This window comes from Primulina huaijiensis, chromosome 10 (assembly GCF_012295235.1).
Source record: "Primulina huaijiensis isolate GDHJ02 chromosome 10, ASM1229523v2, whole genome shotgun sequence".
NCBI lineage: Eukaryota > Viridiplantae > Streptophyta > Magnoliopsida > Lamiales > Gesneriaceae > Primulina > Primulina huaijiensis.
In genome coordinates this window covers 20,240,621-20,259,475 of record NC_133315.1, presented here as the reverse complement: position 1 = coordinate 20,259,475, position 18,855 = coordinate 20,240,621, and the positions used below count along the sequence as shown (strand labels likewise).

At 37.9% G+C, this 18,855-nt stretch overlaps 5 protein-coding genes across 8 annotated transcripts in view; 2 read left to right on the top strand and 3 right to left on the bottom strand.

Annotated features, from left to right (window-relative positions):
- LOC140986260 (aspartic proteinase oryzasin-1-like) overlaps positions 1 to 18,855 on the top strand; it is a 63,917-nt gene that overhangs the window by 37,357 nt on the left and 7,705 nt on the right. The gene's annotated exons all lie outside the window — the stretch shown is intronic.
- LOC140986261 (probable receptor-like protein kinase At2g42960) lies at positions 335 to 3,730 on the bottom strand. 2 transcript variants are annotated; one of them, XM_073454378.1, is made up of 8 exons: positions 3,409 to 3,726; positions 2,411 to 3,070; positions 1,954 to 2,058; positions 1,715 to 1,837; positions 1,451 to 1,621; positions 1,207 to 1,336; positions 725 to 937; positions 335 to 606 (listed from the first exon to the last, which is right to left on the bottom strand). In XM_073454378.1, the coding sequence occupies exons 2-8, from the start codon at positions 3,067 to 3,069 to the stop codon at positions 532 to 534; spliced, it is 1,476 nt and encodes a 491-aa protein (XP_073310479.1). In that variant the 5' UTR covers position 3,070; positions 3,409 to 3,726; the 3' UTR covers positions 335 to 531. The 2 variants fall into 2 exon arrangements, with proteins under 2 accessions (XP_073310479.1, XP_073310480.1); XM_073454379.1 differs by lacking the exons at positions 335 to 606; positions 1,207 to 1,336 and having other exon boundaries at positions 734 to 937; positions 2,411 to 3,072; positions 3,409 to 3,730.
- Positions 5,098 to 7,735, top strand: LOC140986178 (uncharacterized). The gene has a single exon (XM_073454237.1). It carries the CDS (start codon positions 5,231 to 5,233, stop codon positions 7,370 to 7,372), a length of 2,142 nt encoding a protein of 713 aa, XP_073310338.1. The 5' UTR covers positions 5,098 to 5,230; the 3' UTR covers positions 7,373 to 7,735.
- On the bottom strand, positions 8,058 to 9,611 carry LOC140986180 (uncharacterized). The gene has a single exon (XM_073454238.1). The coding sequence runs from the start codon at positions 9,492 to 9,494 to the stop codon at positions 8,307 to 8,309; it is 1,188 nt and encodes a 395-aa protein (XP_073310339.1). The 5' UTR covers positions 9,495 to 9,611; the 3' UTR covers positions 8,058 to 8,306.
- LOC140986258 (uncharacterized) lies at positions 13,340 to 18,146 on the bottom strand. 3 transcript variants are annotated; one of them, XR_012176914.1, is made up of 4 exons: positions 17,876 to 18,146; positions 16,892 to 17,246; positions 13,793 to 16,817; positions 13,340 to 13,665 (listed from the first exon to the last, which is right to left on the bottom strand). XR_012176914.1 is itself a non-coding variant. In XM_073454372.1 (3 exons), the coding sequence occupies exons 2-3, from the start codon at positions 17,236 to 17,238 to the stop codon at positions 14,861 to 14,863; spliced, it is 2,304 nt and encodes a 767-aa protein (XP_073310473.1). In that variant the 5' UTR covers positions 17,239 to 17,246; positions 17,855 to 18,146; the 3' UTR covers positions 14,443 to 14,860. The 3 variants fall into 3 exon arrangements, 2 of the variants coding, with proteins under 2 accessions (XP_073310473.1, XP_073310474.1); XM_073454372.1 differs by lacking the exon at positions 13,340 to 13,665 and having other exon boundaries at positions 14,443 to 16,817; positions 17,855 to 18,146; XM_073454373.1 differs by lacking the exon at positions 13,340 to 13,665 and having other exon boundaries at positions 14,443 to 16,808.

Genomic DNA, 18,855 nt, shown 5'->3' with positions numbered 1-18,855 from the left:
AAATCACGCAATAATGTTTAAAAACTGAAACTATTAGTCAAGGAATTTTTATGCTACTTAATTAATCTGGATAATGTAATCGTACCTTAGAAGAAATTAAATTAGGGTCTACTGTTCAAATAAATAAAAGAACAACTAAAAATTTTAACTACTTCAAAAATAACACTTTCTTTTAATAAATTATAAAATGTTCCATAACTCTATGTATCATTCAGCTCATGAGTTACTAGGTTACTACACAAATACAAATATACATATATGCGCGCGTGCACACACACATGACATTTTCTTGAAAGTCATTTTTTTTCTAATAATTTATATACCATTTTCTTGAAAATATGAACTGTTTTCTTGAAACTATCACACATCTTATCAATGTATTGCCATATTAACATTATTGTATTAAGAAACTCCAATAACCAAACCACTACACGTTTCTAGTCTCATTTCTTCCAAAAATGTTGAATAGCTAAAAAATTACTAGTATCCCATCAGCGCATGTTCAATAGAATTACTTCGGCCTCTTCTTTTTTATCGTTGCATAGTTTTCTCCGGCTGAGAATCAATTTCTACGCCACTTTCTCGAGTTCTTCGGTGCCTTCGATCCTATTGCATTTACGTTATCTTAAGAATCAAACCATGGTTCTTTGCTTGAATCTGTCGTAAGAAGAATAACTTTGATGTTAACAACCTAATACATACACTGAAGAATTGGAACACTGACCTCTCTTGGTATAGGATATTCCTCTGATTCGAGCATTCGGACAACCTGGCTCATCCTCGGTCTCTTGCCAGAATCTGGATCTACACATCTCAAAGCAGTCAGAAGTGTCCTTTTGAGGGCTCGAGTTGGTGGCCTCATGTCCATTTTCGAATCCACCACTTCCTCTGAGCGCCTACTTCCAACCATCATTTTCAACCAGTCGACCATATTAACCTGTGAATGTCGGCAGTTTCACACACTTTGAATTATACTAGGATGTGTAAGACAAAACAAAACCAAAATACGCCGATAAGAGTTGTTGAAGAGTAATATATTTAAGTGTCAAAGAGGACTTGTCTGAAAACATGTTAAGGTGGAAATTGTTTGGTTCACATGTTACCGGGATCATACTTGATTTTGTCAAGATTCTGATGACTCGATTATTAGAAAAAAATCTACAAATATATATTACACTCTTATATTTGTAACACTCGAAGTAGTACCTCTGGAGCAGGACGTCCATAGTCAATCGGATCCCTTCCAGTGATCGCTTCTAATAGTACGACGCCAAAGCTATACACATCACTCTTTTCGTTTAGAAGTCCAGTGTTGGCGTATTCAGGAGCCACGTATCTGAATAGTAATGGACAAGTGGATGAGGATGGTTCTTACATCAATCTCCATTTTTGAGTACAATCTAGAAATATTTCAGCTGCTATCACAAAGAAAATGGAAAAAAGAACTAACCCAAAGGTACCCATGACTCGAGTTGTGATGTGACTTTTACCATCACCAAGTAGTTTAGCCAGACCAAAATCAGATACCTTGGCATTAAAGTCTTCATCAACTAGTATATTGCTCGACTTTATATCTCGATGGACAACTTTTGGCTCAATCGCTTCATGCAAGTACGCAAGACTGCAGCATACATATCACTTGCGGTGAGACCTAATATGATCGAAAAGGAAAAGGCTAAAAACTCGAAATAAAGTTATAGCTTGGCCATCTTACCCTTTAGCTGTGCCAAGAAGAATCTTCATCCTCGCCTCCCAAGTAAGAAATCCATGGTGACGCATAGCTCCATGAATCCATTGCTCCAAATTGCCGTTGTTTACATACTCGTAAACTAGCATCCTTGAAGATAAGATTAAGTTTACAAATGCAAAGTAGAAAGGAACTATTCTGTTGGCTATGTCATCCAAATTACAACCACACAAACTTAACAAGATTTGATGCCGCTGAAATAATACCTATGAGTTCCTTCAATACAGTATCCCAAAAGTCGAACCAGATTTTTATGACGCACATTACCGATAGCCTCAACCTCTACTTTAAATTCTTTTTCTGCTTGACCCCTGCACATGAAAAACAAAAACATATTAATGTTCACACAACTTAATGAAAACTAAATATATCGAAGAGCGACTACCATTTTACTAAAGAAAATAACTAACGATTCAGGTACAATACAAAGACCAATTTGCAACTCATACCATTTGTACATGAGTGCATGCCATGAGACTAAAAATTACACTTGGTGATTACAGTCAAATGCAAAACTTTTTTAAAGCATACAACTATTCAAACACCATGTTTCGATGGCTGCACCACATAGACAGCCACGCAAGACAACTGGACAGGCAATTGTTCTGAAAGGAGTGCCCACTAAATATATCATAATGTAGAATAGCGTCAATTGAAACTCACAGATTATTCAGAAGCTTTTTGACAGCTACCGGGGAGCTGTTCATAAGCTGTCCTTTGTAAACTACTCCATATCCACCCTCTCCAATAACATTTTCCTTTGAAAATTTGTTCGTCGCTAGTTCAAGATCTCGTAAAGTAAACCAATGCCCCCAACCCAAATGAGAAAACTCAGGTAGACCACTTAAAGGTGAAGGAGCAGTAATTGGATTCGATGAAGAAGGTTTGAATGTCCCCGAATTCCCTTCTTCTCCCAACTCGGATCCACGATAATCTTTATCCATGTTAAGGAATGAATCAGAATGACTGCTGTTATCTGCATTTTTTACTTTTGGCATTGCTAAATGGACGAAAACTGGATCAGATTCTTTGTTGCTTGACTTGTCATGAATGGTGAGACGAATTCCTTCACGTGCAACAAATTCATCCGCTGAAACTTGTTCTACTTGCACTTCTTTAATTTCCTTTGAAACGGTAGGTATTTGGCTTAGAGGGAGCTTGTCTTGAGCTCTTCTTGATTTCTTTCTTTTGGTGAGATAAAATGTCAACACGAGGAGGATAGCCACAATAAACACGCCGACTATGATTCCAATAATTTGCCACACCTTGAGTCCGAAAAGGCTGGAATTCTTCGAGAGTTCTGCATCAAGACCGGAAGCCATCCTCTAGGGTGTTGAAAAGACAAACAGAGTCAGCACAAGAAACACACAAAAATTGACATTTCTCTAACAAATTTTGCATATTTGAGGAAGAAAGGGAGACTATATTGTGAGGTTTGAATAAGCCGAACATTTCTTGTGAAGATAACAAAAATGAAGGTTTAAATACTGATCATAACTAGCACAAAATGCTCATAAGATCCAAGATAATGTACACCATCGTTCATAGCATAAAAAATTCACCACACTTGAACATACACCAGTAAAATGTCCTTGAAAAATAAAAATAATAACTACAAGAACAAAAAGTGGACGTTTCAAAAGCTTTCAAGATCATGTTACCTTTCTTGGAACTGTATACGCCGGAGAAACCTTCAAAGCCAGGATCTTGAAAACCCCATCACCATAACATTGCCTCGGACTTAAAAAAGAAGCAGACTCAACTCCAGAGAAGCTCAAATATAATCTACACTCCCAAAAATCTAAACTTTGCCAAGAAACAGCTCTCTCTCAAATGGAAAACCAAGAAAAGCCGAAGCTTGGAGAATGCTAAATGGTGATGATAATGATCAATGTGCCATTAATGGATTCATAATTGTTGTTAGTGGTGGTTTCCGGTAAGGAGCATGAACATAAATTATTACCTATACACACATATATACGATATGTAACACTGGGAAATCAAGGCTAGAATTATCAGTGGTGGGTCAACAGAAATGTCATCCTATAAATATTAATATAAATGTAAATAAATAAATATAATTGCATTTAGTTTGAAAAAAAAATCGGTTTCATAACTCATCATTTACTTATTAGAATTACATGGATCGGTTTCATTTTCTTAAAGTGAATAAAATATTTAACATCAAACATGGTAAAGGGAAATCTGATTTTCAAGAACACAGTTCCAGCGAGAGATGATGACTGATTTTTTGTCACACACAACCGACTTTAACTGTGCGCAAACGGATTGTCAACAGACATAATTTATTCCGAATAAACAAAGATTTTTAGAATTTTATGTATAATAAAAAAATCAAATCTCAAGACCAACGAAAATTGGATTGAGTCAATGTTACACATAGAGTATAGCTATTTTTATATTTTAATACCGAACATTATATATTTTTTATTTTGAATTCGGAGACAATCTCGGAGATGTTAGTGCAATTTCAATTACCGACTATTGAGAATATAGTCAAACACATGATATTCACATTCCAATTAATAATGGATACAATAAGCCTCACAAATTTAATAATGTATATATAAATATATGTTAAATAATAATAATAAATATATATATATATATTCAAAATAAAAAATAAATAAAAGATAGGAATTTGGAAAGTGGGTGCTTTGCCAGCTGTGAATGTGGAGCCACACACACATTTGACTATTCAATTCAGTCGCAAGCTCAGTCCACTTGCTTTGTAGGCCTTTTTACACTGCACATCAATCAATATAGAAAAAGTTAATGGGACAAATTTTTTTTTTAATAATTAATGAGCTTATTAAATTAATTTCGTTTTTTATTATTGTTGATTGAATTTTTGTAGTATGTAAATACATATTACACGTCTACATACGCAGATATGTCGATTTTTTTTGTTCTAAGAATTTATATTAATAAGTTTAAGAGTTATTTAATACATATGTATGTAGCTTAATATTTTGTGATTGATTTAAAATATATTTTAAAATTAGGTGTTCCATGGAAAACAGGAAAAAGTGATAGATTTATCCTATTTTATTTTATAAAATCGTGCAATATCCAAATTTCTAGGAAAAAATCACATAAATTTATTTAATAGTGGCTGTTAGTGGGAAATAATTAAATTTGTTTATTTTAAGTTTTGGTTTATTTAAATCTGATTTTTTGTTTTATAAATTGATTGATAATGTTTTATTTTTTCGTGTTAGAACTAAACATGTTGACATAAAAACATTTTGACGCTTATCCCCTCCATTTATTAACAAGCAAGTTGTCTCCAAGAGTCAGATTCCAATTTCTAAGAACTAATGAGAGAGATTCGTGTTTTTTTTTAAGTGAAAGATTTCAAGTAAATAAATAAAATTAACTTGGAATTTTGCAGTTTCAAGACAATGATATTCTGAGATGAAACTGTGTTAAAAAGACCAATTCGTTTTCTGGATTTCTTGAATGGCTATAAAACTCTTGCCCGTCGAGAGAATTTCAAGTAGGGTTTCTTTCAACGCCTTCCTATCTTCGATTTCATGTGCGATTAAAATCCAAGCCACCGACGAGAATCATTCGAATTCCTCGACATTTGAGGCAAAGATGCAATTTTTAAAGGATAAGCTCCACCCGGATAGCTTAATCTCTGTATTGGACAGCACACCTGATTTGAACTCATCAGTGAGGCTATTTGAATGGGCTGCCCTACAGAAAAGATTCCACCACACTGCTCGTACTTATCAGAACATGATTCTTAAGTTGGGCATGGCTGGAAATGTGGAGAAAATGGAGGATTTTTGTCATGAGATGGCAAAGGAGAAGTTCCCAGGTTTTGCAGATTCTTTCTTGGTGTTGATTGATTCGTTTGTTAGGAATCAGAGGCTCGATGAGGCTTTAAGGGTTCTTTATGTTATGAATTTAGGTAGTTTTAAGCCTTCTATAGAGGTGTTTAATGCCTTGATGGGTGCACTTGTGGATGAGAAGAAAGATTTTAAGGATGTTTTGTTTGTGTACAAAGAAATGGTGAAAGCCAGAGTACTTCCAAACGTTGATACATTGAATTACCTGTTGGAGGCTTTGTTTGAAGATGGGAAAGTTGATACAGCTGTGGATCAGTATGTGAGAATGCATAAGAAAGGATGTATTCCTAATAGCAGGACTTTTGAGATACTGATAAGTGGTCTTGCTGCCACGAATCGAGTGGAAGATTCGATTGTTATATTGAATGAGATGTTTCAGCTTGGATGCGAGCTCGACTCTCGTTTTTATGCTCGTGTGATACCAATATTCTGTGGGTTGCAAAATCTAGAAGTAGGAACGAGGTTGTTTAAGATGATGAAGGCCTCTAATTTTGCGCCAGATCTTGTCATTTACAAGACCATGATCAGGTGTTTGTGTGAGCATCTTTGCATGGATGATGCGATCAAACTTTTCGAAGAAATTATGGATAGTAGCTTCTCACCCGATCATGAAGTCAATCTCGATATGATAAGAGTGTTCTGTAAGTTAAACAAATTTGATGAGGCCAAGAAGTTCTTAGAAGAGAAAAATGTGACAGATGCTTGTGTTCATAACGCACTTCTTGAGTCCTATTGCGACAGAGGCAATTTTCATCTGGCAAAAGAGATGTTCGATGAAATGATCTACAGGAATATAGCGGATACTCGTTCCTGGGATATCTTCACGAGGTTCCTCTCTGAGAAAACAGGGATCAATAAAGTGTTGGAATGTTTGTCTAGAATGGTTGTTTCTGCTTTAGTTCCAGGCTCTGCTACTTATTCTGCTCTTATTGTTGGTTACTGCAACAATGGAAATGTCAAGAAAGCTTTAGAATTGTTTCAGCGTGTAAGATTGAAAGATTGGGTTTTGGATTCTTTTTCCTATGACCTACTTGTCGAGTGTCTATGCCAGAGGGGAAAAACTCGAGAGGCTGCCGAAGTATTTTCATACATGTCTAGTAAAGGTTTTACTCTCCAATCCACCTCATTCAGTGTGTTGATTGAAAAAATCTGTGTACATGGAAACATATACATAGCAATCATGTTATTATCATTGGCTCGTGTCACTGGTACGGCCTCGTCTGTTGCCACTTACAATAGTATTCTGCGCGGTTTGTCTAAGTCGTACCAGAAACATTATCTGCTGGTGATATTTTCACAAATGATTGTAGTTGGCTGCACCTTTGATAAGGAGACTTATTGCATTTTGATTCAGAGTATGGCTACTCTGAACCGAATAGGAGATTGCATTACTGTCTTCAACTTAATGTTCCTGGAGGGCTTGATTCCAGATTCAGAAACATTAGCTTACTTGTTGTGTTACTTAGCAAGCCATTTGCAAATGCATTCGATTTATCCTTCAATAAATAAGCTCGTCTCCAAGGCGGGTGCTCTTGATTCAGCAATGTATGATATGCTGGTCGATGGCCTGTGGAGAGAGGGATGGAGTCGTGAGGCGAGACACATGGTGGACTTAATGTTGGACAAGGGTTGGGTCCCAAATGCTTCTACTCACGCATTGTTAATGGGAGGTTCTGTTGGAAGAAAAGAAACAGTAGTTAAAGATAATGTGAGTAGTATACTTGAAGAGGGCTTGGAGAAAATGTGATAAATTACACGCCTAATCCCCTTCCGGTCTGACAAGTGACATGGGAACGTTATTGGGTTAAATTTGTTCCTGATCATTGAATGGTACTCAACTTGATTCTGTAAGTGTGTGCATACATGATCAGATCCGATTCGGAGCTCGAGCAAAGAACTAGGAGTGGTCGGCATATTGCTTGATATCGACATTTGCTTGGAATACATTTGTGTGTGTTCATAGAGTGTAAGAAACTAGCGTGGCGCAAACAGTTCAAGCAGATAAGACACTATTTTCATTGAAACTTCGTGGTATTCTATGCTGTAGCTGAACACCGAACACGCTTAGGTATTCTCCGCTTATAAATAACAGATTCTATAACAGAATTCATCGACCGTGCCTCTGTTTGACAATAATAATGTTTTTGCTTTTTTTTTTAATCATATTTCTGGTCATCGAAGATATGACTTTTTTAATTCTCAAGAAATCAGTGAACAAGTTTGCCCTGATCCGGTACAGCTTCAGTCCCCATGACCATAAGATCACATCATTACTAGCACTTGAGGCCAGAGACCTTCATATCATTCTTTATAAAACCAGAGGATCGATTGCACATTCAAAATACTATACCATTGAAGCAGATGTACCATTTGGTGGCATGAGCTCAGAAACAAAATTAACATGTGAATTATAAAAAACAAAAACAAAAACAAAGCCCAGTATACGATCAACAGCTATAAATCCAAAAAAACAGAGTGACAGCACTCACATGATCATCAATCACCATGTGATCACAAATGCAAGGCTTGCAACTAGCCTTTCAATAAAAGCTGAAACCAGGAAAAGTTGGTGGCGTGCCTTAAGATAAATAATAGCTCAACCAGCAAGTCCAATCCTAGATCTTCAAAATCTCACCACGACATTCTGCACAATCTTGAAAACATTCCCATGGAGAAATGAACTATAGTGGAGTCCCATTGTCGTGTTGCTCTCCACAATTACCATTCTCCATCGACTCCATTTGATCTGCCATAGGTTGAACCAAAACAACCTCATCGTTCACTTCCTCTTGTTTATCTCCCTGCATATCGTGATCAACTTCATCAACCCCCACATGCGCAAATATCGCAGTCTCACTGTTGCCATTGTCCCCCTCCAACATCAATTCTGCAACTTCTTCTCCTGCGACCCCTCTTGTCCTAGCCTTTTCATCCACATCCATCACCGCGTGATCATCATTTACAGGTGCGCCCAATTCAACTTCTTGTGCCGATATCCCACTTATCTTATCGTTTTCCTTCAGTTCAACCGCATTTAATGCAGCCAACACCCGAGCAGAGTTATCTACTTCATCTACATTCGTTTTAGTATCAACAATTCTCTCCTCCGTAACCACCAAAGAATCCACACCACCCACATTCCCATTTCTATTACCAAGAATAACATTCATATTATTCTCTCTCTTCACATTAGCACCACCAAGACCGGCAGCACCACTAATACCCAAATAAGAGACACCAACTCCACCAGCCCCCGATCCAGACAATGCCACTTCTTTGTTGCTCAACCTCTTCTTCATGACCAAATGCGCGACATGTTCCAATGCCTCCTTCGCCCTCTTTCTGGCAAAAGCTGCCTCCTTCGCCCTTCTCTCGGCCTCCAACTTCGCCGCCACCACTGCCTTATTCATCGATGTGGATGCAATTTTAGCAGCAGCCAACAATTTCTTCGCCGCGTCTCTATCAATCACCTGAAAATCCTCATTCCCTTCGTTAAATTCAACATTCGCCTCCTTGGCCGTTTTCAATTTAAAAATCGGGGTATTGGGGTTGGTGCAAAGGGGGCAAACGTACGGGCTGGGAAGGGACGTGGATCCCGATGAAACACAGTGGGAGTGAGAGGAGGAGTAGCATTTGCAGCAGTTGATGACGGCGTCGTTTGAAGGGATTGACGGGTAGACATGAAAACAGGTTGGGCAGAAGGACTGTGCATGGAGGCGGAGAACGCAGGTAGTGCAGAGACGGCGGAAGATTCCGCGGTGGCGGACATGGTGGAGAAGACGCTGCTCCTCCACGCCGCAGTTGCCGCATGCTACAACGGCGGAAGAGACGGTGGCGGTGGTGGTGGTGGTTTCCGGTTTTATCATCATCTTTTACACTTTGACGAGTTTAGAAAATAAAAAAAAAATGGAATCGCAGGAGAAATGCCAGTTAGGGTTTCTCAGGGCGGGAGATATGAGAGAGAGTTGAGCTGACAATATGACGGATTATATTTACGATGTTGTTATGGTCAATTCCAGTTCAATTTTTTTTTTTTTGAAGACACAGTGGCGCTCATTAAATATTGAAATATACAATAGAGACTCATAAGATAATCAATATACGTTGGTGTCTCTTATCAAACAAAAAACTAACATAAAAATGAGAATGTTTAGCTAACACATGTGTAATCTCGTTTGTTTGTCTATGGATAAAATGAACAGAAAACATTGGTTTGTAGTTACAATGTTTCTACGTCTACCTATTATGCCTCCAAACTCCGTTCTATCAGCAGCTCTTTCCGTCATAGCATGGTGGACTGTCAGTGCATCCACCTCGAAAAAGACATTTGAATAATCTGAATTGTGGATCCAAGACAGAGCTTCCAGTGGGCCTATTGCTTCTCCTTCTTTGACACAACAAAGTACTTTGATCAAGTTAGTTCTGGCCGTAAGAAAATCTTCCCTCATCATCTCACACCACCATACTTACCCCAGAAGATTTTATGTCATCGAAGAAGGCTGCATCAATGTTACAACTTACAGCGCCAATAGGGGATGGTGTCCAAATACAAGTTTGATTTTTTGTACCTGCTTTGTGTGATTCTTTTTTGCTCCTTTATAAAGATATCCAGTCATATAGGAAAATCATTGTTGTAACTACCACTTTAGATGAGGTATCTATGTGGTTGTTCCGTAACATGGAATTCCTTTGTTTCCAGATTACCTAGAGGATAGCTACGAACTTGCTCAACTCTGCTCCACTTAGGTCTTGGATGATCTTGAATAACTACTGTATGAACCCTTCTGCTATGTCTACGTGGGAGTCCACTACCTGATTCAACTTAGCGTTGTCCCATCATTCACGTGCAAATGGGCAGGTAATAAATGTATGCCATGAGGTCTCCAGTTCCATGTTACACACCACATATAAAGGAATTCCACGCTTCTACATATTAATGCAATGAGGAAGGCACTCTCTACAAGCTCGCCAGAGGAAAATTTTAATTTTCGGAGGGACATCCAACTTCCAGATTGCCTTCCAGTCGCCATGGATTTTTTTGACTTAAGAATTACATCCAAGCTAATATACATATGATAGCCTGACTTCACTGTGTAAGCACCATTCTTACTGAAATGCCAGATTCGGTTATCTTGGAGTTGTATCGGTCCTAGTGGGATTATTGCTTTAGTATCCATGTCCTCAAAAATAGTTTCAATGATGTCATGATCCCATTCCCGTGAGCTTGGAACCATCAAATCTTGCACTGTCCAATCATGTAACTCCGGAATCATAGGTTTTTCGACAAAGAAATTTGAGGGATCAGGAAGCCACGGGTCCTTCCAAATATTGATATGACCGCCATCACAAATCCTCCATCTATAGCATCTCTTTAACGCTACTTGAGAAGCCAAAATGCTACGCCAAGCAAACTTGGGTTATGCCCTAGATTGACATTTAAGAAATCTCCTCTCGGGTAGTATTTAGATTTGTAGATACGACAAATTGTAGCATTATGATCACTAAAGAGTTTTCATCCTTGTTTTCCTAGGATTGCCAAGTTAAAACCATAGAAGTCTCGAAAGCCCATTTCACCAAATTCTTTTGGGACACACAGCTTTTCCCATCGAAACCAATTCAACCCTTTGGATGCATTTTTTTTTTTGCCCCACCAAAATGAGTTGATCATCCTCTGAATTTCTTCTACCAAAGAAGGAGGGAGGGAGGAGGAGAGTAGACATACAAAATGTTGGAATTGCTTGAGCCACTGATTTGATGAGGATCTCACAGCCCGCTTTTGACAGTGGCTTTTTTCTCTAACCTTGTAATCATGCCCAAACTCTATCATTAAGGTAAGAAAAATCCGTTTTTTGTTTCTTCCAATCAATGAATGGAGACCAAGATATCGACTTGTATACAATGCTGTCGAGATTCCTAATAGATATGATATAACTGTCATTTCAATATTGGGAACATTACCACTGTACAGAATGCCGGATTTTGAGAGATTTATGGCCTGACCTGAAGCTTTCTCATACTATTCAATAATGTTCTTCACATTCTGCCCTTCATTAGCATTGGATAGGAAGAAAAGCATACTGTCATCGATGAAGAAGAGATGACTTATTAATGGAGCCCCACGACAAACTTTAATCCCATGAATCTATCCCAGCCTCTCAGAATTCCGGATGAGCGTTGATAAACCTTCAATGCATAAGATAAAAAAATAATGAGATAGAAGATCACCTTGATGAAGCCCACGATGTGGTGTCATAGGTCCAATAGCCTGCCCATTAAAAAGGACAGAGTATTTGACGGTGGTAACACACAATTTCACACACCGGATCCATTTAAGTGCAAAGCCAATTTTTTCCATGATCCAAAGAAGGAGACCAGTCAATGCGGTCATATGCTTTTGAGAATTCAATTTTGATAACCGCATTTCTCGTTTTTCCTCGAGTTTGTCTTTTCATGTGATGGATGATTTCAAAAGCAATTTGAGCATTATCTGTTATGGAATGACCTGCTACAAAAGCGGATTGAAATGATGAGATGATGTGGGGCATCAACTTCTTTAGTCGATTTGCTAGGACCTTGGAGATGATTTTGTACAACACATTACAAAGAGAGATGGGGCGAAGATCTTTAATTGACTGTGGACTCTTGCATTTTGGGATTAACTCAACATTTGTGTCATTGAGTGTAGGAGGAAAATTCATATCATGTAACAACCCTACACAACTTGAAACTACATCTGTCCCAATTAGTGTCCAGAACCGTTGAAAGAATGCCGGGTTAAAGCCATCGGGGCTTGTGGATTTATCCGGTTTCATGTCGAAGACAACTTCTATAAACTCTTTTGTCGTGAAAGACATTAACATTTCTTCATTTTGTCGATCTGTCACGCGAGGTTGAACCTCGTTTAACACTTCGTTGGAAGTGTTATCATCTTCAGAGAATAAGTTTTGAAAGTAGTTGTGGACCACTTCACATATATTGTTCTGCTCTTCTTTCCACTTACCATTGGCATCTGTAAGCCGATTTAACTTGTTTGTTTGTTTTCTGGCCGATGCCGAAGTATGGAAGAACCGAGTGTTCCTATCCCCATCTTTAAGCCAGTATTGTTTTGCTCTTTGGCGCCAAAAATCTAAGCAAGTCGTTCATTAAGTTTCTTGAATTCAGTGATGGATTCTTCATCATATTTGTCACTCAAGTTCTCCAATTGTTCCTTGCATTTTCAGATATTGGTACAGAAGTTTCCATCTACTGTTTTTCCCCATGGATACAACATCTCCGGGCAGAATGTAAGTCTTCGCATCACATCAATTTCTTTATTTCTAACCCAAAAATCTTCCATGATCGAATTAAGGTCAGGTTCTCTAAGCCAACTGTTTTTAAAACGGAAATAGTACTTACGAAAAGCTATTTCCTTGACCTCTGTTTCTAGCAAGATCGGGGAGTGATCCACCACCAAGGCACTAAGATTGCGTAGTCTTGCCATTGGAAATTTATCCGCCCACATTGATGTACCCATCGCTCGGTCAATCTTTTCTTCCACGAAGTTGATAATACCTTTGCTTCTTTCTTAAGTGAATTGATGACCATTGAGCGAGAGATCCGTTAAATTGCGTTTGATGGGGGTAATAAATTGGTTTTAATAAAATCTTTTAAACATGACTGCTTGATATTTTTGAGAGCTAGATTGCAATAACTTATCTATAAAATAGAAACGGTATTATTAATATTTTTATCCATTACACCAAATGATATAATAAGCAGTAAAAAAAACATCATTCAAAATCCATACAATATTTTCTAATCGTTCTTACTGTTTGAGAAATACTTAAATTCCGAAAATAAAAATTAAATTATAAGCTACGAAATTCCCATCTTGTATAGTCAAATTTATTCATACAACCTTCCACTGTACTCAAATATATCAATCAATCACCGCCTCACGATCAATCATCTTCTGAAATATAATCATATTCGTTCGTTTCGATATACATTCATCCAATTCATATCAAATTTATCCATGTCCTGAATAGATTGCACCAATATCTGCTCCAAAAAAAAAAAAAAAAAAAAAAAAAAANTAATTAAAGCACAAAGCCTTCCAACAGTTCAAATTGCAATAAAGTTAGAATCTTTGAGAAGAAAGAAGAGTATTTTGTTTCGGGAAAAAAACCCGTCCGACAATTAGCTTCATTTCCGGCGCCACTGAAATACAGAAGTCTCATTCACATGTCTCGAATGCAAAAGTAACCTAAAGTGTCGAATGGCAAAATTATTCGAGGTGGACCAAAAAAATAGAGGAGAGCCAGGGAAGAGGCAGTGCATGGAAAGGGCAACCGGGAGGAGCCTATACCTATACCCATCTCATGCTCAGCCTCGCCCCCGTCTCCCCGTCTCTCAATTGGCCAACCACCAAAGGATATACCTGAAATCAGAGGAAATAATTCAGATTTTGCTTTTATGGGAGTTGTGTTGTCCGAGAGAGACACACTTATGTAGAAAATTTGTACAATTAAATGATCATGTAGTACAGAATGTACTAGCATTTTTATATGTACTCGAACTGTACCATCAAACATACGATCGACTAGTACAATATTCAGTACAACAATTTCCAACTTCAAGCCTTGACAATCCCATCGGATGATTGATTGCTAGATAAAACCCAACTTCTTGTTTGACTATGTTTTTGGGAGTGAAAAGGATTCTTTTCGTATAAAATATGAATACTTTGAATCGATCTCCAAATAAGTATGACAATTGCAACACAATAGACTTAAAAATTTAAAAAAAACAAAAAAACAAAAAAAAAACTCATGGAGATGAATTTGCTCAAGGTATCATGGGGATTCCATTAAATATATAAAAGTCTTTATTCAAGTACAGAAAATAATTTGGGGATCTAGCTTGAAATGGGATGTTAAAATATGTACATTGCAACCTAAGGAAGTCATGACTTCAGCAGTCTCTCTCTACTCCTTTCCGCATTACCAACATCATCTGGTTTCCAGAGAACAAGAAGTTGGAAGGAAGATCAAAATAATCACAGGACTTTAACCAAGAACTGTAGCCCGGCTATTTATTTTGATCCATATTTTTCCCACTGAAGAAGAAACTGAAACATCTATGTTACACACCCCTTCCATTTATCGCGAATTCGGAAGAATGTGATAGCCATCATATCTTAAAAGGACAGCAAATTGATATAGCAAGAAAGTGCACAATAAACCTACCTAATACATCACTCCAACAAAAACTCTTTACAACTCGACCTGTTGTGCCCAGTAGCCTTGCATCTACTGCATTGGAGTTGGCGTCGCCCAACTTGTGAGCCGCCTCTCTTGGTAGTGGGCCGGCCAGGTGGCCTACGGGTTGGTGGTGGGGTCACGGTTACAGAACCACCATTCTGCCAGGGACCTTCTACATTCAAAATGGGGTTTATTGACTCTGAAAATGTAATTCTGTAGCTGTCTGCTGTGAAGTATCTCGAGCAATAATCATATGGGTCGCGACCAAGGCAAGTAATAACAGCAATCGCATGGCAACAAGGCAAACCGCTAAGTTGCCAAGATTTACAAGAACAATCGCAATTATCAACATCAACATCTTCAACAGTGTCTCCACGAACTTCGAATTTGTTGCCAGCCGATATCAGGACATGTAGAGTCCTAGCCTTCAGGCTCTCTTTTTCGATCTTTTCTTCACTTGATGGAGTCAATCTTGTCAGCCACTTATTAGATTCTACCTGCTGGGTATAAATCAACTCCATGATCTTACTCCGTATTGTGTCAACCATTTGGATAATTGGCAATTCATGCGCATCAGATATCCAACTATAAAACGTCTCACCAAAATTGGATTTCATGTGGTTGTATCTTGCACCTTGGAAGAATGCATTGGCCCAGTAAATAGGTTCACTTTGCATGACCCAATTGTATGCTTCTACTGAAATGGTTTTTATATTTTCTGCATACTGGTGGAAACCTTCGGAGGTAGGGGAACGAGCAGCACCAAACAAATCTTCAACCATAAGTCGCTTCACTTCATGAGAAAACTGCCCCTTCAAATCTCTAATAAGCTGCTCCGACAGATAGTGTAGGCAGAAGCTGTGGTAAAAGTCCTGGTCGTGAAAATTTTCAGCAATTGATTCTCTCAGACCCTTCTCTCGATCGGCCACAAAAGTTATTCCGTGACACGTCCGCAGTGCACTTTTCAATTGTTGTAAAAACCAACACCAGTTCTCATCAGATTCCATGTCCACGATGGCAAAAGCAACAGGGAAAACTCGATCGTCCCCATCAGCAGTTGTCGCTGCCAAGAGTGAGCCTTGGTATTTTGACTTCAGAAATATGCTGTCGAGGAAAAGCAATGACCGGCACCCTCTCTCGAACCCATGTAGAGAAGCATCAAATGAAATAAAGAGGCGATGAAAGCTTGAGTCTTCTCTAGTGGAAAAGGTAGCTAGACTTCCAGGATTTGTTTCCATTATCTTCTTGCACAGAGATGGTAACTGGCTATACGCCTCTTTATATGAACCCTGAAGCTGTTCTTTAGCAGTCTCTTTTCCCCTCCATGCCTGGAAGTAGTTGAGCTCGATCCCATATTCCTCTTTGATGTCATTAACAATGTCCTTAGGCTTATAGTTGGGATAAACTTTCAGTTTTTCCTTCACGATACCAGCAATCCAACTTCTTGTAGCCTGATATCCGGTTCTTAGCACGGACCCCTCACATGTATGAGTTGAATTCATTTTCTTAATGCAAATCAATGGGGTGGTAGCCAATCTTGATGCATGAATTCTCCATGGACATCCCTCTGATTTACATTTCACAGTCACCCGATTGCCGTCATTCTTCTTGTACTTAAAAGCAAACTGATGGGCAATGGCATATTTTCGCAATGCATCTCGAAATTCATTTACGCTGCTGAACCTTTGACCCACGCCAGTGATGTTGTTCGTCCATTGCTGTGCAGCTTTAGCATGTTTTTCCGCATATGAATTAACAAAAGAAACTGGCATTTGAATTTCCGAAACAGGCATTTCAGTTGGCAGTCCGTCATGGCTATTATCACCAACCAAATCAAAAGTAGCATCAAACAGGAGATTAGGCATATTCATATCATCCACTACATTGGTCATCAAAGTTGGAGAAGTATCCTCATGCCCCCGGTTTTCTAAAAAAATTGTTCTACTTGACCTGCAGGATGAAATTTTACCGTGTGCATGCAAAATATACAGCAATAGTATAAAATTAAATAACTAAAAACCTACCTACTGCCCGGCATGCTGGACTCATCAGGGGAAATAATTTCTTTAGTCACAACAAATATCTCTACTGTATCCGAATCATTGTGAAATTTGATCATACGCTTGATGTCTTTATCATTTGATATGCTTATAAGGGTCTTTCTGTTTCCGGGAATGAAATATTTGAGGCGCATCGTATCAAGATTATAATTAAACATCTCCGCTACCTCCAGCTTCAAATGTTTAAACTTCATTCTATCATCAATTTCCATCGCATGAGCATCTCCGCCTTTGTACGACAACACACCATCTGTGTCCGATTCAAATTCACCACCTGACTGACAGATGGCAATGACTTTGTTCACTGGCATGCCTCTCACTGTTCAATATCACGAAGTTTAGGAAAGGTATAAAACATATCATAGCTGATAAAAGAAAAGGCGATATACGATTTCAGAAAATTATAACTGGAGAGGTGTGGCAAGAAGATCATATTCACAGAACCATTATAGATGTTAGAGCAACTACAACCTCAATATTTAAAAATCCATAATCCGCATAAAATTAGTCGTCCATGGAGAACAACTCTTACTATATGGTATTTTCTCGTGTCTAGAGCCAATAGTACAAAAAAAAACAGCATAATGCATGAACTTGATAGCCCAACACAAGTTTTTTCTTTCTTTCACATACGAATCACTGGTCATTCAATCGAGGCACGGGTTAGACTAGAGTCCACCCGAAGGTAATTGGGGATCTAAATTTATCCTCTAGAGGAAAAAAAACATTGGGTCCTCGATACCACAAGACAATTGTATGAGCCAGGAGAATCCAATACAGAAGAATTCAAACATCAATGCACAAATTTGCAGCATGATGCAGTCCGCACTCTTCCCTCTAACACATCCCCCCCAACAAATTACATAATCAGCACTGCGAAACTATCTCACGACACATGCAATACATAATCTTTAAATCATCAGTGACCTTTTGAAAGAAAAATACAACCTCAAATCCCAAATTCAAGCAACAGTCACAAAGAAGACTGAATCCTTGATCAGACAGTAGAGCAGCTCCCCGGGCAAACACCGAAAAGGGGTCTCAAAACAGGCTGAAAAAATCTCGAAAGGGATTTCGAGGGCGATGGATTATTTGAATTCAGGCGTGAAATCTTCTGGGCCAGCAAGATTTGGTTGATACAGTTCCAGAGAAGGGACGAAAAGAAAGACTCGTGCTTTGATCAGATTTATTATATGGGAAATATGCAAAGAATCAAAAAGAGAACATTGCACACACTATAATCCAATGAATACATTGTTGTGTCCTTGTAAATTAATTTGAGTAGGTCTTTTGTGACACGGTCTCACGAATCTTTATCTGTGAGACGAGTCAACCCTACCGATATTCACAATAATAAGTAACATCCTTAGCATAAAAAATAATACTTTTTCATGGATTACCCAAATAAGAGACCCGTCTCACAAAATACGACCCGTGAGACCGTCTCACACAAGTTTTTGTCAATTAATTTTTCCTGTTTCCTATATATATATAAAGTAATTTTATGTTAAAACGATTTAGTGATTATATTAAAATTGATAACTTTGTAAATAAACTTTTATATATAAAAAAAATTATAGTCAATTAAATAATTATTCAGGTGGATAAGTTTTTGTAGTTTTTATGATATTTTCTCTATTTCTTATTAATTTTATCTTGTACATTAAAAATTAGGTTTTTCTTTTGAATTAAAACATATGGCTAGAATCCTGGTTATTTGGGCAGTTACTGGAGCTACATCGATTCAAAGTGAATTTTGAGTGATTTGGCCTAGAATAATAAATTTTTATTTGCGAAAAGCAGTTTAAAAAATGAACGTTAAAGTGTATGATTTACAATGAATTTTAAATCAAAATAGTAAGTTAATTAATATTTCAAAAATTAAAAATTTTAAATTAACACGAATACTCTAATTAGGCATTTTACCT